Genomic DNA, 24,971 nt, shown 5'->3' with positions numbered 1-24,971 from the left:
ATAGTGTTTCCTGTAACCATAATCTGGGGGGAGTTCAACCAACAGGACAACTCAACCTGTAGCAAAACAGAATACCTCATATATTTTCATGTAAGCTCAGATCAACACTGAATTTTCTCTAAAAACGGGACAAATGAAGGGGTCTAAAGAATTATCAGTATATACCAGTGAGTAATGTCATCACTACACCCCACAATTTGTCATCCCAGCATGTATCGCGGGAGATTACTAGTCAAATGCGAGCATTTAATCTCAAACTAGAAAACAGTCAGAAATTGTCAACAGATGTAAACTGGAATGTATATTAGTGTTCCTGTGACAGAAATCAACAGTAAATACCACATGACATCACAAGAACAGCTTAGAATGTACTTTTATCTGCCTTGGAAACTATTAAGAAAGTGATGGAGGTTTGAGGAGATGTGTGACGTAATGACAAAACTAAAAAATAAGTTCTGGACCTCTACCTAAACAGGAAGGGCACATTTCTATCTGCATGGGTCACACATCTGTCTCTTATATACAGGAAATAAGCACATACTCCATTCTAGCGTAGCCTTTGTATACAAGGCTACGTGTATATACACACACACACACACTACAACATTTATGATCAAATGATCACTCAATTTTCACTAGATTACATATTATATGAGCAAAACTAGCTTTCATAAAACATCACTCTTGGGTAAAAATGTAACGTCATGGCACTTGACTCCTTTTTATTTCCATGGACAATGATTGGAACAGGTACAGGGAACACTTTGTTCTGTAGATTACGCAGTCATCATTGCCTGACCCCCCACAATCTCACTATTACGGTCTGTCTGAAAAATATGTCAAAAGTATTTAAGTGGAAAACCACTTTACAGTCAGGTAAAAACTGAGTTATAGCGTGGTACACAGCTACATCACAACTGAAGGGGTAGAAGCGGAACACAAATAAAAAGTTGCATGCCAAGAATTTGTTCACATTTGCTTTTGAGGCTCCGTTCAGAGCCTCAATAGCAAATTTTGTCAAATTTGATGGGAAGAATAGTGCTCCATCGCAGATTCTGTAATTTTTGCTGGATAAAATAAATGTGGTTTTATACTCACCGCAAAATCTTTGTCGTTTTTATTGGCGGACACATCCCCATGAGTATAGGCCCTTGGTCACTAGTGGCTAAATCAGTTTGTATGAAAAAAAAGAAAAAAAAAAAAAGGGAAAAGAAAAAGAAAAAAACGGAAAAGAAAGTCCTCAGTTCCAGGAGGGAAAAAAAAAAACAAAAAAAAATAAATAAAAAACCAGAACAAGAAGTACAGGGCCTCAAACAAACAAAAACGAGGGAGGGATCTTGATAATTATGCACCGAAACCAGGTAGCAGTCTTGCAGACCAGAGTGACTGAAGCCCTGTGCCTGACTGCCCAGTTAGAATGGACAGTGATCCGGAGGGGAAGAACTTTTACCCTTGAAATCATAGACCAGGCCCAACACGCAATGATGACAGACTTGCCAAATCCACGTGCGGCCCTTCAAGAACAAAAAAAATTAGAGAATCGAGCGCTGAAACGTAGAAGCCAATAGATGTGGGCTGCTCTCACCACATTGAGCCAATGCCAAAACCGTTCCTCCAGATGAGATGGGAAAAAAGCACAAGAGACTAGGACAATCTCTTAATTGATATGGAAGGCCGAGACAACCTTCAAGAGAAAGAATGGGACAGGACGGAAAAACAAAAATCCCTTACCGCTATGAATGACCAAAAAGAGGGACATATAGGATAGGGCAGCCAATTCCGAAACCCGGCTGGTGGAAGTAAGACCCCCAGGATGCAACCTTTCAGGAAGGTAGATGAAGCGAAACTTCCCTCTTTGGTTCAAAAGGATCAACCTGAAGAGTCCCCACAACTATTGATATCCCAATGCTAAGAGGGATACGAAAATAGAGGGATCGCATGAGCCACTCGTAGCAGGAAAATCGAAACTTTAACACAAATGGCCATAGACTGCTGAAAAAGTATGGACAGAGCAGAAAACGGACCTTAATGGGAAGTCAATATAAGTCACAGCTTAAGGCTGGATTGTAGGAAGGACAGGCACCTAGGTGTGGAACATACCAATGGATGTAAACTACTCTGGGCACACAAGGAAAAATAAGCTGTTCACTTACGGTGGTAAACCCTGGCTGGGTGAGGTTTCCTGGCCTTCAACATTATCTGAAGGACTGGCTCAGAGAGACCACAGGCGCTAAGAACCTCGGCTTCATCAGCCACGGTGTTAAATGGAATCGGTAGCATTTTTGAGGCCTCAAAATGCTGACATAGCAATATAGGGGAAGGCATTGTGTACATACCTTTTTTTTCTCAGTCATGCATGTTGCATGACCGAGAAAAGGACGTTTGATACCCCCGCCACAGGAGTTGCAAGTGCCACTTTTGGCTCTGAGTAACGGCTCTAGCGGCCAATCAGGAAACCGCTAGAGCCGAAATTCGGAGCGTAGGTACAGGGATTGCAGTGCAGGAGCACTTGTACATCAAGTGCCCGCCTTAGTGGCACTAGAGATCAGTGTGCCGCGGAATAAAAAATTTTTTCTCAGTCTGAGGCCTCAAAACTGCTGACAGATTACCTATAAGTGTTCTGATTTAAAGTGGGGTGAAAAGCGGACCTTGGGAAAGGATTGACGCAGAGAGATCCACTTCTAGGTGAAGAAACCGCTCTCCTGGATCCAGTTTTTCTCGGCTAAGGAAGTCTGTGGCCCAGTAGTCCATTCATGGTATGTGGATTGCTGACAGTGCAGGTAGAGGACACTCTGACCATAGAAAATCCGAGAGGACTCCCAAAGAGCCAATCATCTCCTGGTGTCGCCCCAGTGGTACAAGTAGGCAACCGACAAGGAATTGTTGGTTTAGATCCAGATTAGTCCAATAGAAGAAGGCCAGCAATATCACCCTCAATTCCAGAAGGTTGATCTGTAAGGATGACTTCTCTGTCTACCAAGTATCCTGGACCGTGTGGAGGCACAAAACTGCACCTTACATGGGACTGCTGGCATCCGTTGAGATGACAAGCCGCTGGAGGGAAAGAATGGACCATTCCAACGAGATGCCTAGAGAGGTCTTCCACCGACAACGCCTGACAAAACCGAGAGGTCAGGAAAATCAGCTTGTCCAGAGGGGTCTGAGACTTTTTCCATCGTGAAGGATCGCCCAATTAGGGGGCTCAGAGAAATAGTGAATATGGAACTGCCTCGAAGGACGACCCATCCTAGCCATGGATGGAATGAAGAAGTGGGTGGAAGAGGGAATGCTCCGGTGAAGGAGAATAATTTCTGCCCAAAGGTTCCTGATCTTGTCCATCGAGAGACGGATATTTGCAGACCTGTGCTGAAGTGTATTCCCGGAAACTACGTGTTCTGAGCATCACAGAGGCTCGCGCTAAGACAACCACCCTCAGGAACCCCCTCTCAGCCACAAGCAGATCAAAATCCAGGAAAATAGGTGGGCGGTAAAACGCCGAAACAGTTGCGCTACATTTGAGAGGATTTGCTGGCGGGGATATCCCCCTTCCATGCTTCCCCTGACCCGGCATTAGGCCTCCCAGGGAAGCTAGTCTGGCCCAGGATAGTAGGGCCCACCAGACTTGGTGTTATTCCCTTCCCAGTACAGTCCCCACACCCTGCTGCATGGAGGGGAGGCTTACTTACAGTGGGTGTTGCCCTGTGCCACTAACCAGGACTATATAGGGCCTAGAATAGCCTGGACCAGCAATAAAAGAAGGGGTCTCATCTACCAGGGAAAGCTAGACTGCCCAGAATAGTATGCTCAACGGGAGGGGTTGTAAAAGATGTCTCAAACTCACCCTCCGGCATCTTCAGGTGTGCGCATGATCACCTCTTCAGTAACCACGCACTTATAGTGGGGTTACTGGCACTCTGTCTGCAGATGCAAAAAATTAGGGTAGGTGACTGGAAATTCAGTGCAGAAAACTGCCTGGTTTCCTGGCATCCACAGTGGGTTGACTAGCCTTTAAATAGGTTGACAACTCACCTGCAGCTCAGACAGAAAAGAAATAGCAGAAGACCTGAGAATCATGTCTGCCTCCTACAGACACTAGGCTAAAAACGGATTTAGCCAGTGTCTGTGTAAGCGGTATGGCCTTCCTGGGCTGAGAAGATTTTTTTCCTACCTATTGTCAGTCTCCTAGTGGCAGGGGCATATACCTATGATGCGGTGTACCTCATATTATATTAACGAGAAAATACAGGAATCAGCGCTATTTTGTCTGGCAAGATAACGGAAACCATTATGGAAACCAGACGGTACCCATTAAAGTCAATGGGTTCCGTAAGTCGTCGTTTGGTTCTGCCATCCAACGCTTCCATTTTTCCCTTAATGACAAAACAGAGTAACGGAAGTTGTAGTGTAGATGTAAATCAGAGCCCAATACATTGCTCTTAAAAACGGATGTAAAAGGGCAAAACTTCAGCAAATTTACAAGGGCAGCTAATTCTAAAAAATGTCTTTCAAAGTTTTAAACGCTAAACTTTACATTCAATTTTTTTCAACTCTCACTGTATGTAACATCTGGATGTGCTTTTTTTTTTTCACTGCAGAAAAATACAATGGAAATACCGTACTGAAACGCCAAATGTGAACTTGGCCTACCAGCAGGAAAACACCGCACAAATAAAAAGGAAAAAAAAAAGGCATTACATATTTTGGACAAAAATCTAAAGAGTCTGAACCATACGATGCACTATATACACTCTTTAAACTCCACTTGAATCTAGTCCTTGACCACCAGCAAGCGAGTATTATAAACCGATGTAGGCAGCAGCATTGTATGCCGTGACTCATCCCCAAAGGCTATTTGTTGCTTCCACAGATTATGTACAAACAGCGATTTTAGTGCAAGATCCTTCCCACAGAGGGTCAACAATGATGAATTAAAGAAAAGAGAATAAAACGTGCTTATGAACCCGGCCCCATGAATCCCATATTGATTTGCAAAAGAACCAATTTATTTGTTACGCACCAAAGCAGCCAGGACTCCCCAACGTTCACTACAACATTCCAGCACTCGCATTCCTTTTGCATCACAGATCAATAAAAGAAATATATGAAGGAGAAAGAAAATCCTATTAAGCATCCAGTGCAAAGAAATCAATATAATCCAATTACTAGGATTTTTAAATATACTTTTACAATTTGCAGGTAAAATAATAAAATACAACAATCTATTCTTACAGCCCTGTTTCCCACCCACGAAATACAAATCTCAGGAATAGGATTGAATTTAAAGGGACGTGCATGCAAATGATAACAAAAAGAAAGACATAAAAAAAAAAAATCGGTCGTTTTTCAGCGCATCGTAAAAATGTGACAAAGAACATCAAGCAGTAAGTAGGATTTTTTTCTTACAGAGAGAAAGCAAAACCATTCTGCCAGTGGGCAAAATGAAAGGAAGTGGCGAATCAACACATGCTTCCTAAACTAGACTGTGCCAGCACTGCAGTGCAGCGCCCCTGTTCTAGACAACTTTAATAGTCTACACCTAATCCAAATATCCTAGTGGCCCAAGAGAGGAGTTGTACCTACAGGAATTCCTCTGGCTGCTCCCAGTGGATCCTGGGGATGACATTGCTGGCAGGTTTCAGTGAGCAGACGGAAGATGGGAGCTGTCCAAGCTTTCAGGCACTGTAGTTCATCCTCTAAATTGTGGAAAGATTCCGGCAGCCTGCTTTATAAATGAATCGCTTGCTGCTGCACAGAGACTCATTCATGGACATTACCGACTCTGCCACTACGAAGGCTGAAGATGAACTGTCAGGTTCGCTGGTGCACACAGATTCATGAATCTATTAGAGGAATGTACCACATGCGGCTAAAAAGAAAGGGGTGGCCCAAACGAGCATTATTTCTTAGCAGCGTTACCCACTGCAAACCCCCAATATGACAAATGTAAAGGCCTTCATTACGGACGGAAAAACAACAAAGATAAATAAAAAACAAATTGTGAGGGTTTCGGTAAGAGCTACATTATAACAGCAAGTACCATCACCCCTGTCATGGATGCAAAGTGGCAATTTTCCTACGACCCTCTTAGGGGTCCTTGACATTCTTGTCACTGCCTGTCCCTATTCTGCATCAGGTTTTACTTCACATTCACTGAATTGAGAAAATGACAAAACATTGTTATCAGATCACAAAGCGCTTATTCTTAAGGTTAAGATCTACATTTTCAGAGCGTGCTTCAAACTGCTTTCTCAAGTTCGGAAAATGATTCGCTTCTATACATTAAATAATCTGTAAATCAACCGCAGAAGGATACTTACTATGCAGGGTCACAGTATAGAGGAGTCTACAATAGTCTGAAAACCTCGACCCGTTTTAGGAATCTAGTTTTGTTCTATGACGAAGCACCAAAAATAATAAAACTACCGTGAATGTGTCAAGATCCAAGACATAAGCTAGCGCTAAGGTATATCAGCATGCGAATAATGCCGTTCTAATCAGGTCTATTCTTTCATCATATCTAGAATCATAGCACGGAATAGACAAATTCTATTCTGACAAGCAGCTCTTATTTGCAGACAGACGAGCTTTTAAACATCATATATAATCTACTTGGAAGAGGAATTTATTTCAAACCCTGCCTATGAAAGGCTCTACCACCTGTTTAATTCAATACGAAGGCTGAAATACTGTCCTTAACCCGTCACAGTATAATGATCAACTGGAAAGCAGTAGGAGACGTCTGGAACTCAGTCTTGGCAGATGTGCTTGACAATGTTAAAGTGCTGCCAAGAGGTCTGCTACATAACGCTAGACTATGGAGTATGCAATGTTAAAGAACCATGAACCTACAATTCACAATCACTCCTAAGGATGTGGTCGAGGTGGTTTTAGGCAATTTCCAATTCCTCTGCATGTTTTTTTTCTACATGCCGGGTGAGTGGATGGGCTCTTCTTTTTGCGATGGTAGTGTCGTGTTCGTACAGACAAGAATATTTGAGATCTGTATCACACGGACCCAATTTATGGTGTTCATGCATTTCAATGGGCCATGCACCCCACTGTATCAACATATGGTGGTAAATACAGCTTTTTTTTTTCTTTAAACTAATGCCCCCAATGGATTCCAATATAGCGGACTGAGTGCTCCCCTAAAAGCACTGTTTTCAGAATTATGCGGGCTGTAACACGCTGCACAATACATTTCTGTATTGCAGGTTGAAATGTACCCGCATTGAAGCCTTTTCATGCGTGCAGTCCCCCAGACACATGATAAAGAGAGATGCAGAAAATACAAAAAAACGGAGCTGCATCCCCCGTTGCCTTGTATCTGTTATATTACTCTAGATATTTGGGTTCTGAGAACTTTTTATTGATAATTCAGAAAGCCTGCAGTCAGGGAAAAAGGAACTGGCTGTCTAGGAGGGAGAAAAAAGACACATTCCCCTAATAAGATAAAACAATGACGTCAGCACTTCAAGTTTGTGAATCAAAGAAAAAGATTTATTCACCCATGCAGCAACGTATTAGGGCTTTTTGTGTTTTTCCTCACAAAAAGCTCCAATGAGAGGGTTGAAGCATTGTTAGAAGGGTGAATAAAAATCCTTTTTTCTTTGCTTTAGGAGTTTGGAGTGCTGCCAACGTAATTTTTATATACTGTGGATGGGATCATCAATTTATTTTGCATATGGACATGCAAAGTACTGCTTCATTGCATTTATTTTCCTCTAATAAAACATATTTCAAAGCTGCATTTATTTACATAAAAAAAAAATAAAACATTAAACAAATGTATTATTTTTTTTATAATCTAAGTAGGCCCAAACTCCTGTGTGGATTAATTTTTTTTAAAGAAGAACTCTTTTTTCTGTACAGAAACTATAAAGTTATAGCTGCCTACAATCACCACTAGGGGAGGATTTCAGCATTGAACCCCTAGCAGTGGTGGCAAACAGTCAGAAGTGTATTATTTAGCAGTGTCTATGCAGGGTATTTTCAGCTCTGTATCGGAAAAAAAGGAATGGCGACAGGCTATAAAGACAAATCAGCACGAAATGTTGGACCTAAAAACTACATGCTGTCAGAAGGCAGAGATTCACTTTAAGTTTAGGTAAGAGAGAAACATGTGGGGACTACTTTAACCTAAAAGGAAATTGTACTGTAGTCCACTAACGGTAATTCTGATGGCTTTAATTTGCCTTTATGTTCTGTCCCCAATTCCCCTGTGTGAATCAGGCAAGAAATAAGAGTGTTTTTAAGGCCGGATTCACACGAGCGTGTTCAGTCCGTGATATACGGTCCGCAGGTCGGGCGCATTTCCTGGACTGAGCAAACTGCAGGGAGCTGGGCTCTTATCGTCATCTATGACGCTAGGAGTCGCTGCCTCGCTGCGGGAAAACGGTCCCGTACTGAAAACTTGTTTTCAGTACGGGACAGTAGTTCCGCGGAGAGGTAGGGACTCCTAGCGTCATAGATAACGATTATGCTAGGAGCCCAGTTCCCTGCAGTGTGCTCAGTCCAGGAAATGCGGCCGACCTGCGGACCGTATATAACGGACAGAACTCGTGTGAATCCGGCCTTATCCAGAGGATAGCTGCAGCAGAAAAGCATTGACAAACCAATTATCAAATAGCGGATATAAATCTTAGATATAAGAATATGCTGTAAACATAGAATAGGGGAAGTTTATACTAGAAGAAGGAAAAACAAAAAATACAGATGACAATATAAATGAGAGAACATGCTCCTTCGAGTTAATTAAAGCTTTTCCCATCAACATGTTTTGCTCTGCTGGGTTACCCATCAACACATATCCCTGATCCAATTAATCTAAGGGTCTGTGGAAAACAGTGAGATAAATCTGAAGTCAACATAGATACATGAATCCATCAGTCACACTGGCAACCCATTGTGAGCTTACATTTAAAGGGTAACTAAACTTTCAAACTTCTGACATGTCATCGTGACATTTCAGAAGTTTTGATCGGTGGGGGTTTGAGCAAGGAGACCCCCACCGATTGCTAAAACGAAGCGGCAGATGCGCTCGGGTCAGCGCTGAGTTGCTTAGTTTCTGATCTACTTTTCTCAGAAAGTCGATGTAACGGTGTACGGACTCAATAGAAAGTCTATCAGCCCGTACACCAACTGCTCGGCTTTCCGAGAAAAGCAGATCAGAAGCAAAGCGGCTCAGCGCTCCCCCGAGCACTTCTGCCGCTTTGTTTTAGCAACCGGTGGGGGTCTCAGTGCTCAGAGCCCCACCGATTATAAGACTTCCGACATGTCACTATGACATGTCAGAAGTTTGTTGAAAGTTTAGCTACACTTTAAACCAAAAACAGACCCTTGTAACAGTCAAAATATAAAGTATAATCCTCCACTCAATCTCTATCACAAACATTTCTGGAAGGAGGGCCAAGTGCCAAAATAATATAAACAAAGTGTAGCGTATATCATAATTAACTATATATTTTGAGAAGACCAACAGTTTGAGGTTATCCTCACATGCAGGAATTTGGGGCGTGGCATTTTATCAAGCCCATGGGATGTTATAAGTTGTAAATTACGTGATGGTCAACAAATATTACATGCTACTTGTTCCAATTGGACTGCACATTCCAAATAATAATGAAGCATGGGCCACTGCCACACTTTGTGCTTGGTGTTTTGAATCCACATAAGGTAGTTACCCTTTACAAACAATACATACTGGCCAGAATAGGTGTGTGTATATGTGGGAACATCCATATATTATGGGATTCGAGCCAAGATGTTATCTGCACAACTGCACCAAAGGCCACTTTTACACAAGCGTAATACTGGTGCTTTTTTGACGTAACACCCGTTCTGATGAACCGCAGGAGGTCGGAGTGTCGCATCCGTAATACAGGCGCAAAAAAAAAAAAAGCACCTGTATTATGCCCGTGTAAAAACAGAAAGCAGAACAGAAAACTTCATTACAGTCTTAGTAGTGCATCTCAGGCTTAAGGCCTGTAACTTCACATAATCACTATCTAACTTTGTTGTTTCCGTAACGCCCATAAAACGCAACTGTTGCTTTATACAAACTCAGCCACGCTGGTCAGGAACAGGGGATCCGAGACCTCTGGACTGGTGATTTAGGCATCCTTTACACACTTTTTTCCCTGCGTTATGAAATGTACTTATGGCATTTTATATATGCATTTTTGGTAGCATTTTCTATTTTGTATTTTAGAGAAACCAATTGGGGAAAAACACGCAAGAAAAAAAACTCCATACCTGGTTTTTATTTAGAAAAACTATACATTTTGACCAAGTTATGACCTATTTTAGATTTATGCTAAGGACTTTCGTAGACAACTGGGCGTGTTTTTACTTTTTGACCAAGTGGCGTTGTAAAGAGAAGTGTATGACGCTGACCAACCAGCGTCATACACTTCTCTCCATTCATGTACTCAGCACATAGTGATCTTGCGAGATCACGATGTGCTGTCACTTACTCACACATTAACTTTACTGAAGTGTCTTGAGAGTGAATAGCATCCTGGCTGGAAGCGATGTCTATGTCTATTCACAATCCCGACACTTCGGTAACGTTTTTGTGTGACTTACAGCACAGCGAGATCATGTTGTGCTGTGTGAGTAAGTCATACACAAACATTAGCAAAAAGTGTCGGGATTGTGAATAGACATCGCGTCCTGGCTGGAGGTGATGTCTTGAGAGTGAATAGACACTTCAGTAAAGTTAATGTGTGAGTAAGTGACAGCACATCGTGATCTCGTAAGATCACGATGTCAGAGTACATGAAAGGAGAGAAGTGTATGACGCTGATTGGTCAGCGTCATACACTTTTTACAACGCCCACTTGGTCAAAAAGTAAAAACACGCCCAGTTGTCTATTAAGAAAGTCATTAGCAAAAATTTAAAATAGGTCATAATTTGGTCAAAATTTATCGTTTTTCTAAATAAAAACCACTGCTGTTATCTACATCACAGCGCCGACCACATTATATAGGAGATAGAGCCTCTTAAAGGAACAGTCTTACCACAATTTTTTTTTTAATATGTTAAAGATGTTAGTGCTTTATTAAAAACGTTTGGATTAATTTGTGTGTTTGTGTGTTACTTTTTCTTATTTTTACACTTTTTCTTCCCTATGGGGGCTGCCATTTTTTTTTCCATTTCTGTATGTGTCGATTAACGACACATACAGACATGGAATACGGCAGCTCCAGTCCCATAGGGTCTGCGAACGGGGCCCGTTCCATCCACTAACATGTACGCCGCTGTGTGGGAACACAGTTCAATTTGAAATGCGCGCCGTCCGGCGCAATTTTCCTGTAGACCGAAAGTCGCGGCCGGACAGTAAGATTACTACTTCCGGTCGCGGCTTCCGGACTTGTGCACATGGAGCAGCGGCAGCAGACGGAGCAGATGGACCGGAGGGAGCAGCGGCGACTGGAGCAGGTAAGGGATTTCTATGTATGTTTGTGTTTCAGTGTGTTTTACTACTGTATGTAAACCTTCTACACTGTGTGTTAGCTCAAAAAATGGCGACACACAGTGTAGGAGGTTAGACCGTTCAAACCCCTCGTTTCTCCCGGCACTAGCCAGGATAAAGGAGGGGGGGATGCTGAGAGCTCACTAGAGCGAGGGCTTTTTACCCAATTTTGCAGCATAAAGCAATGTGGTTGCTTTACCACATGCAATGCTGCAATTTTGGGAATGGCTCCATCTAGTGACCAGCAATGGGAAATATTATAAATTAGAATCCAATTGAATCCAATTTATAATATTTCCTGACTCGTGAAAAAAAAAAAAAAATTAGAACAATGTTTAATCACCTACACACTAATTGTTTAACTAAAAAAAAAAAAACATGTTTTGCTGGCAACAAATTCCCTTTAAGCATGCTGCTGTACAGGACACTCAGGGTGATCTCTTACTACTCCGGCAACACTTGTTGAATGTTAAAGCAGCTAGGGCACTGCATTTGTGCAAATATAAACACTACATCCATGGGGATAAGGGCTCCAAGATCACAACATTACTTCTTAAAAAGCAGAGAGTGCGGACCTTTGTCCAAGCAGTGAAGTCCTGCTCTGGGACAAGCGTTACTGAAACTGACCATATCGCAAATGAGTTCAAACAAGATTACCAAGCTCTTTATAACGTCTCGTCTGAGGGAAATAGCAAGGAAAACAGTTCAGATCCTGACTCAGTCTCTTTATTTTTAGACTCAAATCAATCTACCTAAATTATCGGAAGAGGCTAAAATAAAACTTTTGCTCCCGTAACAGCATCTGTGCGGAGGATGGTTCTTTCCTCTATCCCTAATGGCAAGAGTCCGGGTCAAGACCGCTACCCGATAGCTTACTACGAAAAAAAATTCAGACATACTGATTCCCAAATTTGTAAAGGTGTGTAACTTCTTCCTGATGGGGTCTTCCTGGCCCGTGCGGGCACTTGAAGCACATATTTCCATTATCCCTAAAGATGGCAAAGATCCAGAACTGTGTTCTAGCTATTGACCGATATCATTGCTCAATGCGGACTTAAAATGGTGGTCAAAGCTTTTGGCGACTAGAATTTCTGGGATATTGGATACTCCAATTGGCCCAGAACAGATAGGATTCATCCCTGGTAGAGAAGATAAATTTAACACCGCTATACATTCTGTGGTTTATGCAAAACACAAAATACCACTTGGCTTTTGACCGTGTGCATTGGTGCTTCATGCATGCTACTCTGTCACTAAACTAGGAGGGAAGCCAAATTTTTCCAGCCATTTTCTCCCTCTACTCATGCCGGACAGGGTAAGGGTTAATGGCACGTTATCAACAGTTTCATATTAAAAATGGTACTAGGCAGGGATGTCCTCTCTCCCCAGCTCTTTTTACCTTGACTATAGAGCTGCTTATACAAAAAATATAAGGCAAACCCCAGAGATACATGGGCTGAAGGTAGGTAGCCACGTCCACACAACAGCAGCTTTTGCGGATGACTTGGTTGTCTTGCTTACCAATCCGACTGAGGCTATCAATCCTGCATTATTTGACCTTTATAGTAAAGCTTCTTATTTTAAAATTAATCTGGATAAATCCGAAATTTTTAATGTTTCTGCCTCCCCTTCGGTGCTCTCCAGTTTAAAACACATTACACCTTTCAAATGGCCTGAGAAATCTAGAACAGTACAGTACTGGGAACACAGATTCTATCTAACCCTGACCTCCTATACTCCCTTAACTACGTCCCTCTACTTTCTAGTATTAAGACGCAAATAGAAAATATGACTGCCGTTTACATCCTGGGTGGGCCACAAAAACATATTTAAAACCTATATATTTTACCCAAAGTCCTATATTTATTGCAAATGATTCCCATTGCTTTGCCTAAACTCTTCATTAACCGACTCCGTAGTTTGTTTACCGGGTTCTTGTAGAAGGGCAAGCATCCCAGGTTAGCTTACTCTCTCCTGACTAGGAAAAAAACCACAGGGAGGTTTTGCACTACCTGAGATTTATACGTATTATAGGGCGAATCATATCTCTCGTTGGCTGGACTTCATTTCGCCATCTCCTGCCCCTATACATGTAGAGATTGAAAAGACGCTTCTGGGATTACAAGCCACCTATTTTGTAGGAACCTCCATAATTTCTCCTAAGAAATCAGACATAATCAGCACGATTACTAGAGGCATGGTCAGAGACTACCAAGACCTTAAGGTCTCTCTTGCATCTAGCGATATACATTCACCTTTGATGCCAATAGGAGTTATTCCCTCCTGGCTAACCACCTGTGCGGTGGATGTTGTTGCACCTTGGTTCAACCTCTTTGATTCTGCCATAAAAGACAATTGCTCCCAAGACCCTGGTTTAGATGTTTGCTCTTTGGGATCCCTTGGGAAAGCGGCAGACACATCCTTTTTACACAACCTATCTTTTAGACAGACTCTTAGGCAGTTTCTTCGACAGGTTTCTTGCCCACTGAGAGACTTAAATTGGATGGAGAAACTTCTCACAGACTCTTCACCTAAGGCTAAATCCATATCGAATATCTACTCCTTGCTGCTTCTACAGGGCTACACCTCCAAGCCATACTATATACGTGACTTGGAACAGGAACTTGATAAGCAATTTTCAGAGATAGAAATAAAAAACTATATGGTCTAACTCTCAGGGCTTCTCCCGTTGTGCGAGAATCCAGGAGAGCTCATTTAACCGACTAGCCCTTTGGTACAGAACACCGGCATTCTTACACAAGATCAACCTATGTGCCTCAAACCTATGCTGGAGGTGCTCATCCGAACCAGGTACGCGGTCTCACATCTGGTTGACCTGTCCAGGGATTGTACCCTTCTGGGAAGCAGTAAAAGTAGAGATAGAGGTTATCTGTGGGGTGACCGTCTCTGGTCCCTGAGACCATTCTACTCTAGGCCCCCTCCACCGAATTCAAACCCAGAAAACATTGATTACTTGAGATACAGAACCCCCCTTCATACAGCAATGGTGTGAGAAAGTTCATCAGCTTTTCCGATTTGAGGAACTGTGTGGGTGGGAACAACATAGTAGACGAAGGTTCCTCCGTGCATGGAATGCCTGGATTACACATAAGACACCTCAACATACGTCTGCCTCTCCCGATATGACCAGCTAACCGGGAAAGTACTCCTGCAGTTTTTTCAATTAATGTGATGATCCCCCTCTCCCCCAGATATTTTAACAATACCCTATACCCCTTCTCGCAGATGTGGCGGCGAGAGGCCTCTCAGCCACAAATCTTAGTTTCTTGTTTTTTTGTGGTAATGTTCTGGTCTCGACATTGAATGGCTTTGTATTATCTTGGGTATTCCGATGTTCTGGAATACTCATTTATACGTGTTTATTGTATGTGGTTATATGTTTTACAGGTTACGCAAGTATTACGTTTTTCTCATCCACACGTGCTACCCTGCGAGGTGTGCCTTATACTTGCTATTCACTGTCACACTGCATGTATGTTGTGTAAACTTTGATAAAAACAAATTAAAAAAAAAAAAAAAAAAAAGGAAATTTTCCTTGCGGCAGGCTCCCCCATCAACTGGCCTTTATTGGGAAAACCTGGCTGCCATTGTTCACTTCTTCTGTAGCAACAATGTAGGGGAACTAACGCATTAGACAGCACAGTACTCCATATATGGGCCTTCCATCTAAATTTACAGATGTGCGCGGTCCACCAGAAAGAGTGCCCTTCACAGCGGCTCAACACTCTTGAAGAAAGGAGGAAGTATTTTTTTTTACACAGGCATATTCTTGATCACGTTTAAATCTGCACATTTCTTTGTGAAAAACCCTTCTTTTGGCTGGGATCTTTCTTTCGTATATGGGGACAGAACAAGGGTTGAAAGAATGGTAAGGGTATGAGCCTTACTGGCTTTCAGTAAAATTTGTCGAGTGTTAGGCCTCATGCACACGAGCATGAATCACGTCCATGTCACGGCCGTTAAAACAATGGCTGTCACACGGACCCATGCATTTCAGTGGGGCCGTTCACACAACCGCTGTTTCAAGGAGCGTGTGAACGCTCCGTTGAAAAATAGGACATGTCCTATTTTACTGCGTGTCACGCATCCCTCCAGAGACTGTAGTCTGTGGGGGATCTGTGACACCGCGTCCCGAACGGGTCCACCTCGGATGTGGAAAACGGCAGAGGTGGGCTACGCTCGTGTGAAGTGGTCACTGCATGTTACTCATATACCTAAACTTAAAGTGACTTGGTACCATGTAGCTCTTAAGTCCAACATTCTCCGATTTCAAAAGTCTAACTTATGTTGGAATGTTATTTTATATTGGATAACTTCGTTTAAATGTTGTAGCATGAATCAAGAGTTTTGAGGAAGAAGTCTGGCGTATTCATGAGCGGACGTCGTCTCCCCCCCCCCCCCCCCTGCTGCATGGCAGCTTTTTCACAATTTCTGTGCATAGTGAGAAAGCTGTCAATCAGCAGCGGCTAGTGGGGAAGCGGCAGCTCATATTTAATACACCAGAATCCTTCCTCACAGCACGATGTGAGCGCTGCAACGCTTAAACTGTAAGTTCTCCAAAATAACATAACATTCTGAAATAAGTGACAGACCGCTAATATCTGTGTTTCCGTCGCTACTTTATAACGCTCTCATAGGGGGCAGCATAGAGTTGTTGACAGGTTCGCCTGGTAATATCAGTAAAACAATTCTTTAAGTATATATTTCCAAAAAAGTAATGCCTGTTCAACACTTGCTTAGGCCTCATGCACACAAACGTATTTTTTTCCTCCCGTAAATACTGGTCCTTTGTCAAACGTAGTCGACCCGTATTCCACCAGTATTTACGGACCCGTGCCCGTAAATACAGGTCCGGTGTCACCAGTATTCCACCTGTATTTACGGACCCGTTTTCTCTGCACTAATCGGCAGCCCCTTCTCTCTATCAGTTCTGGAAAGAGAGAAGGGGAAGCCCTTTCGCGCAGAGTTTCCGCAGCTATTGAAAGTAAAAGAAGTTCATACGTACCGTTGTCTTGGTGACAAGTCCCTCTTTTGACATCCAGTCCGACCTCCCTGGATGACGCGGCAGTCCATGTGACCACTGAAGCCAGTGATTGGCCTGTGATTGGCTGCAGCGGTCACATGGGCTGTAACGTCATCCCGGGAGGTCGGACTGGGTGAAGAAGCAGGAGTTCTGGGTAAGTTAACTTTTAACTGGTTCCCGACCGCTGGCTGTATTTTTACGGCCAGCGGTCAGGGTCCTTAAAACCCGAGCCATAGACTTTTTACGGCTCAGGTTTTAACTTGCTGCCCGCGCGATCGGGCAGCTGAATGTCGGGTCTCCGGCTGTCAGTGACTGCCGGGGACCCTGGTTGAGAGGATAGAAGCAGCTTTAGCTGCTTCTGTTTTCTCCGATGTCTTTTTACACAGCGCTCAATGAACGCTGTGTATATGAATAGAGACAGCAGCAGCGGCGCGGTCTCTATTCCTCCCGGTGATCATGTGACTGGTCACATGATTGCCGGGTGCCGTTAGTGACAGACTGCTGCTGGGTCTTACTAGACCCAGCACAGCCCTATTAGTGACAATCGTCACTATGAGAGGGCTGATTTCCCCTGTAACTGGGGCTGTTGTGCAGCCCCAGTTACAGTGGAAAACCATGGTGTAAAAGAAAGAAAAAAAATATATAAAGTTCCCCAAAGGTCTTTTTTGTCCTTTGAGGCACAGACCATAGTAATAAAAAAATAATAAAGTAAAGTACAAAAATTTTTAAAATACACAAAATACCCACCCCAAAAAAAAACGTTCCCACCCCCGCCAATCATTGTTGTAACGCTAGCGCTGACCCAATTACCCTAATATAGACATGTAATATATTAAAATTTACGGTAGACGATGACGATCACAAATAAAAGGTCTATTTTAGGGTAAAACTATGTTATTACCAAAAAAAATAGCTGAAACGTAAAAAAGCTTATTTTTTTACTATTATTTTCAAACTTTATGAATAAAAATTCTAAAATAGCAAAAAAGGATGTGTATAAAAAGGATAAAAAATGAAACCTGCATTGTCTACGGAAAAAACGTCGCAAAAATCACGTCGTTAGCCCAACAAATAAAAAAGTTATAGCCATTTAACTAGCACGTGCTAAAAATGGCTAAACTATGTCTGGTCCTGAAGGCGCAAAATAGCCCGGTCCTGAACTGGTTAATACTATTAACTCCAGCAGTAGTCACTGTCCCGGGTGCTGAAAGAGTTACTGCCGATCAGTTATCCCCTGACGTCGCCTAGCCAGTGCCGTTTTTACGGCCTGAAATAGGACATGTTCTATATTTTTCAACGGCACGGGCACCTTCCCGTAAGCATACGGGAAGGTACCCGTGGCCAATAGAAGTCTATGGGCCTGTAATTACGGGACGTAATTACGGGCGTTTTTTTACGTTCGTGTGCATGAGGCCTAAGCCTTGGTTTATAGGCCTTGAAATATGTCTCAATATATTTTACATTGCACAGGAACCTGACTTTTAATTAGGTTTACACTTGTGTTCAGTAAATAAAATGCGATTTCAATTAGAAAAGATTTTATAAGCCCAGAGGGTATAGAAAAAAAACAATTCAGACTTGTAATAAAGAAATCTGCTTATTCTACATATCCTGGGAAACTAGCAATGCTTGCTGAGTGTATTGCAGGCAAGAACAAATTACCACCAAAAAACACCTTTCAGAACTAATAATTTCTAAGTAATCTGTATCATGCAGCTTGTAAAAAAAATAAATTAAATAAAATAAAAAAAAGGCAGTCAATATAAATGTTCTGACCTGTCTTGGGCTTGCACGGACATATCTTGACTTTTTTTCACTTGCTAAATTAATTGACCATCAGATTTTTTGTTTCTTGCTGCAATCTCTTAAAATCTACGTGTATAGGTTAAAGGGGGTTGTTTCAGAAAAGAGCTTTATTCTAATTCCTTACTACCCCTTTAAGATGGCCATACACATGACATTTTTTGGGGAACCACCAAAAATCTAATGTGTATGGGCACAACCCAAGAGTTCTTGACATCTCTCACGTACTTACCAGCATTTAAAATCACAAATTGTGGGACATTTTTAAACCCTACTAAAGAAATCACTCAAAACGGCCCAGAACCACCTCCCTTAAGGCAAATTGGCATAAGCTCCAACTTTTTATTTTTATTTTTTAAGTCTGGTCTGCTTAACAGTCACGTGAATATCAGCACTATTGACAATTATTAGAATCATTGAGAAATTAAGGACTGTGCATGTTGGATTTTAATCTACTTTAAACTGGCCTCTGGCCTCCATTCCCTATGGTGGTAAATGGCACAATATCTGGCAGCTGCCTCTTCCCCTTTCCCAAATGAAATAAACATTCATATTGGGCGTGTTCAGGGGGAGTCAGTTAACAGCTATAGAATGTGAGCAGCCAATTTTAAATAATCTTTGTAGAAGGCCTTATTCACACGATCGTACTTCTCATCCGTGTACTATCCATTTTTTTCAATGAAACGTGTGTCTGTTGGGAGAAACTCGCAGCATGCCCTATTCTGGTCTTATTTTGTGAACCAGACGAGCCCATTAAAGTCTATAAGTGCGTTAAAAAAACGGACAGGACATAGACGACATCTGTGTGCTGTCCATTTTTCATAGAGGGGATTAAAATAACGCATTAAAAAAGAAAACAAACCAAGTGCTTGCAGAGGAAAATATGGACGAGAAAAACGGATGACACAAATACCACACAGACGCAATACGGACATTCATATGGATAAAAAAAAAGTCATTTTTTGCAAACTTTTTTGGAATTAGTTATTAGTACCCAGCTATATTGGAAAAAATACCTTGTTTTATGACAAAATCAGTTTAAGAAGAGAAGCTGATGGATTGACCCCAATAGCTTTGAAAGGCCTTGGGGCAGTTATTGATGTGGCAAGAAACAGCACCTTATCAGCATTGGATTAGAACAAGATAATTACAATTAAACTTATTATAATCATATTTTGAACTGTAAGAAGCACCTTTTGATATTCCAAATGTCAGATGTATACACATGAGTACAGGATGTAAACGCTATTCACCTTCACGTCGACCCTTTGTCACCTGTCTCAAGGGGTGTGAAAGTGCACAAAAGACCCTTTTATTGCCTTCAACTAATATTGTTAGATATCACAAAAGCTGCTGGCAATCTAAATTTCATTTTTACAAAAATCGAAACATGACAGCGGATTTCCTGGCCGGTAACGAGCACCGATCATCGATATAGCACGTCGATCAGCGCTTGTATAGCTCCATTAAATATATCAATGGTTGAAACGTACGGGGACGAAAAATAGTTAATATGACAGTTCATCCGCATACATTTTGTTTCTTGTCGGAAGCACATCCAGTTTACATGGGGGAGATGTGTTGCCGACCAGAGACAATTTTATTTGTGTTGATTAATAAATTGTTAACAAATTCAATAGCCATTTGACTTTGTCACATTTAAAATAAAAGGAGTACAAGAAGACAAAAGTTGGTGACCTAAAAACAAAACCCTGCTGGCCAATCAGGGCCCGGGACTATGATGTAAGTGGGGGTCCATATGTAAAGGATCAACAGTAATAACAACCGAGGTTAAGCTTGGACTAATGGGGATGGTGCTCAGGTCACGCCTGTAGTGCAGCCAATAGCACTGTCAAAAAGGTGCGTAAGCAGTTGGGAATGCATAGGCCCTCCAAGGTTCCCAAGTTTTCTCAAAAGATTTAAAAGGTATACCACGACAAAGGCCGGTAGCTTCTAGGTAATCACACAGTAATTAATTTGCCGCCTAACTTCAGAGAAGTCAAGAGTTTGCTGCTTCCAAGCTCTCACTATGGTCGGTTTGGTGGCAAGAAAGAAATGTATACATTTTTACTTTGCGCGAGACACCACTTCAGAAACCCATGGTAGGCACTCTTCTATAAGTCTATTGGTTAGGTTAAAACTGGTAACGGGGTGGATTAGATGGTAGAGTCATATCCAGAGCCTGCTGGCTTTTGGGCAGGTCAACCAAGTGTGAAGCCCATCTGCAGGGAAGGCACAACCTCGAATGCAAGTTGGGGGGTAAACCGGGACAGCATTTTATTTATAATACCTAATGTTCTCCGACATCTTTATCTTTCAATGTGGCTCTTGAGCCACCTAAAGATTGGAGATCCCTGCCTTAAATTCATAAAACTGCACCGAGACACTTTCAGTCATCCTAAGCAAAAGTCAAATTGGTTTTGGGCGCTCCAAGTTGGTCATAGCGACTACATTACATTTTTTCATGGAGGCTTTCAAGTATGCAGATTAAACAAACACAATGAGAAGCTTCTTTACAAGAGTCTAGCGTCAGAATCCTTTGCTGACTGCACTTTATGTCAGTGGCAATTTACAAGCTCCTGAATCATCACTCCATGAATCATTCCAACCATTTCATTAGGTTTAGTTCCTCTGTTCTTACTGTAATTACAGCTTACTGTTATATCCTAACTACTGTTCTATTTAGGGAAAATTCAGAAAAATTGATCTGCTAAATTTGGTGTTGCAAACCTAAAATCACTGGAATACCGAAGCAGGACCTAACATCCGATAAGTGCCTGCAGTGTGCAGTGTTCATTTTATTGACCCAATCCTATTTGTGGGATCATCACCAACAAATAGATGACTAAATCTGCCCTTCAGATCTCAGGTACTATTCCTACAGAGTAGTTTTGAGCCGGGTTGTAAAGCTGCAATAAAGAGCATGCCTCTTGACACATGCCTTTCAAACTTTGAGCAGTCAAAAGCATCTATCCCCAAATGTCTGAAGAACCTACGTATGCACTAAGACTTGGAAGACATGGAGCATAGGATGGCAACTATTGAGGATGGACTAGAAATGATGCACACCTGCTACTAAGGTCTCTTGCACATGACCGTTGTGCCACTCGGGCCGTTTTTGACGGCATCCGAGTGGCACCGATAGTCTTCACGGGCCCATTCACTTTAGCGGGTGAATCGGGTCCGTGAAAAATGGACGGCACACTCGGTCGTGTGCATGAGGCGTAAGAGCTTTACAAATCAAACAAGGAAAACCTGGAGACCCGGGCATGCAGAAATGAAAATCTTCCCACACTGATAAAAAACTCATGTAGGCCAAGATCACCGCAAAGGTCAGGGAGAAGCTATCGAATGGACTCGCACCATTGAGAGGGGAATGATGTGTCCTATCACGGTCTATATTTTGATCTTGCATGACAAAGAAATATTGCTTAGGGTGTACTGAAATATGCCAAAAGTGTCACAAGCCGTCCTCGTCACATTATTTTGCTTGAATAATAAGTGTAAGCCATCGAGCGTAGCACATAGCTTGGGATCTAGGACATCTAGAAAATACTACACCACACTGCAGATTTGTGGTATTCTATACCTCAAACTTCAGTCTCCTTTCAAATCAATATATTGTGAAGTCTACAATGCATATTTTGATGATGTAAAAGAAATAACAGCAAGCGCGCAAAAAAATTATTATTATTTTTTTTAGAAAAAATAAAATAAAAATAAAACGGCCATTAAAATCAGCAAGAAAAACAAGGACGCACATCCTGCTACAAGTGACAACAAGCCAACCTGAACAAATCAGTAGCTGCTCGATGTAGACTGCCATTCCTCATAATTAAACTGTAATTGCCTCGAGTTCTTCAGCTTTAATGTACCATGGGCAATTAAAAGGAGATATTAGCAGAAAAGGATTTAGAGGGAGAAGCATAGTCGCTTCTTAAAATGTGCCTAAACAAAATAGTCTATCATGGATATTTTGTACCTAATCATTCAGACAAAAGCAAGCTAAAATCATCACAAATGAAACACACAATACAGAAATAACTTCAGGAAAGATTTGCCTCATATTCTGTAATTTTTAAGATGCTTCTTGTGCTTGACAAAGACCATGGAATAGTGCAAATAAACAATGTTATGAGTGGAAATACCATGGATACCAATACGGTCTGCAATTACGGACCCGCCCGGTTCTATTGGCCGCGGACACCTTTCCGCAGCGCTACAGAAAGGTGTCCATGGCGTAGAACCGTGCCGGGAAATATGGAGCATGTCCTACTTTTCAGACTTTGCGGGCCGAGCACGGCACGAAAATGCGGCGCACGGACGTCGGCGGGCTGTGATTAAAGGCACGGCCATGTGCATGAGGCCTAAGAGTATACAAAGCTATATACAATTTAAATTATATGCAAACATTAACAGGTTAATAAACAATATATTCATTTTGATAATCGGTACTCAAAAAAGGGTTTAATGGCTGATGCTTATGTGGCCCCTGGCACCAAGAATAGTCCCATAGATTCATAAACAGCAACCAGTGCTTCCTTGTTAGACTGTGTAGGGACATGTCCCTTTAGACATTGGTGAGACGGAGCACGGATTGGACAGTGTCAGACTATGTAAGGATATACCCATAACTAGTAACACCCAGTTGGTAGTTTATTCACAAACTATGAGGAGTTAAAAGAGGAACGGTACAACGCAAAGTTCTAAGAAAAGATGCTCCAGAAATGTTATTTTATGGGAAATTCAAGTATTTCCTAAACAGACCTGTCAGTAGTGCCCCTTAACCCCTTAGTGACCACTAATACGCCTTTTTACGTGATTCACTACTGGGCTTTAGGCTAGGCTGACGCCTTTTCACGTCAGCCTAGTCTAAGTCCTGCACGGGTCTCCCGTGCAGGCAGGAGCCGGGGCTCTGCTGTCTGATGACAGCTGAGCTCCTGCTCCAACGCCCGCGATCGAAGTTTACTTCGATCGCGGCCGTTTAACCCGTTAAATGCCGCCGTCAATAGCGACCGCGGCATTTAACTTTGTTTACAGAGGGAGTGCGCTCCCTCTGTCACCCATCGGCGGCCCGCGAATGCAATCGCGGGTCTCCGATGGGGTGTCATGGCAGCCGGGGGACTGATAAAAGCCCCCAGGTCTGCCCTGGACATATGCCTGTTAGGACGCGCCGGAGGCACGTCCTAACAGATTGCCTGTCAGATTTACACTGACAGGCAATAATGCTCTGGTATACGAAGCATTATAGCAGCATTATAGCAGCGATCGGAACATCGCACAGTAAAGTCCCCTAGTGGGACTAATAAAATAAGTCATCAAAGTGAAAGATTATTAATAAAAAGTACAGTAAAAAAAATAAATAAAACCATTTTTTTCCATAAAATGTGGTTTTATTTAGTAAAAGTGTAAAAAAAAAAAAAAAAGTACACATATGTGGTATCGCCGCGACCGTAATGACTCCATTAATAAAGTTAATATGTAATTTAAACCGCAAAGTGAACACCGTAAAAAAAAAAAACGCCAAAAACTATGGCGAAATTGCAATTTTTTTCCATTGCCCCCCAAAAAAGTCATAATAAAAATGAATCAATAAGTCCCATGTACCCCAAAACAGTACCATTCAAAACTACGTCTTGTCCCGCAGAAAACAAGCCCAAAAAATCACTACATTGATGGAAAAATAAAAAAATTACGGCTCTTGGAAAGCGACGATGCAAAAACAAATAATTTTAGTTCAAAAGTGTTTTTATTGTGCAAAAGTCGTAAAACATAAAAAAACCTCCACATATGTGGTATCGCCGTAATCGTACCGACCCATAGAATAAAGGTCACATGTTAATTACGTCGCACAGTGAACGGCGTCAATTTAAAAACGCATAGAACAATGGCGGAATTTCAGTTTTTTTTTATAATCCCCCCCAAAAAGGTTAATAAAAGTTAATATAAAAATTATATGTACCCAAAAATGGTGCCATTAAAAAGCACAACTAATCCCGCAAAAAACAAGTCCTCATACAGCTATGTAGACGAAAAAATAAAAACGTTATAGCTCTTTGAATGCGACTATAGAAAAACGAATAAAATAGCTTGGTCATTAAGGCCTAAAATGGGCTGGTCACTAAGGGGTTAAGTACCAAGCCTATTTTGGCATAAAAGCCTGCACAAATTTTTTTGGTCACCGCATTCAGAAAGCCAATAACTAATTTTCCGTCTACATAAATGTATAGGTTTTTGTTTTACTACTTTTGCACAAATAATTTGTTTTTACATTCCAAGAGTTATATTTTATTTTTATATTGATATAGCTGTATGAGGGCTTGTTTTTTGCTGAACGAGATGTCGTTTTTATATTTTGGTACTACCTTGGGGTACGTGCGATTTGTACAGCTCCCCTGTTGTCCAAATAGGTGCTGATCCTTGAGAAGGTCTCTTAAATAATGTATCAAAAATAATGCAACTGGCATCTTTGATTGGGAGGCAAACAGATGGGTACATTCATAAATTGACATTGTAAATATGAGGATATGAAAATATCAAATAATTTACCTTTTACACTTTCGAGCTCTTTCCTAGAAAAACAAAAAGACAAGAACATGTTACAATCACTGGTAATGAGGACTAGCAGTCTTTGCTTTTCGAAATAC

General features: G+C 41.8%; 1 protein-coding gene across 3 annotated transcripts in view; it reads right to left on the bottom strand.

The window, feature by feature from the left end:
* The window catches only part of DTNBP1 (dystrobrevin binding protein 1), a 110,113-nt gene that overhangs the window by 45,585 nt on the left and 39,557 nt on the right, over nt 1-24,971 (bottom strand). For all 3 annotated transcript variants that reach the window (XM_075826612.1, XM_075826610.1, XM_075826611.1), the window contains one exon: nt 24,874-24,896. In XM_075826612.1, coding sequence (XP_075682727.1) covers nt 24,874-24,896 — 23 coding nt within the window. The remainder of the gene's footprint in view (nt 1-24,873; nt 24,897-24,971) is intronic.

The sequence above is a fragment of the Rhinoderma darwinii genome, chromosome 5 (genome assembly GCF_050947455.1).
Source record: "Rhinoderma darwinii isolate aRhiDar2 chromosome 5, aRhiDar2.hap1, whole genome shotgun sequence".
In the NCBI taxonomy this organism is placed as follows: Eukaryota; Metazoa; Chordata; class Amphibia; order Anura; family Rhinodermatidae; genus Rhinoderma; species Rhinoderma darwinii.
Note: the sequence above shows the minus strand (reverse complement) of the source record. Positions and strands in the feature narration are given on the sequence as shown.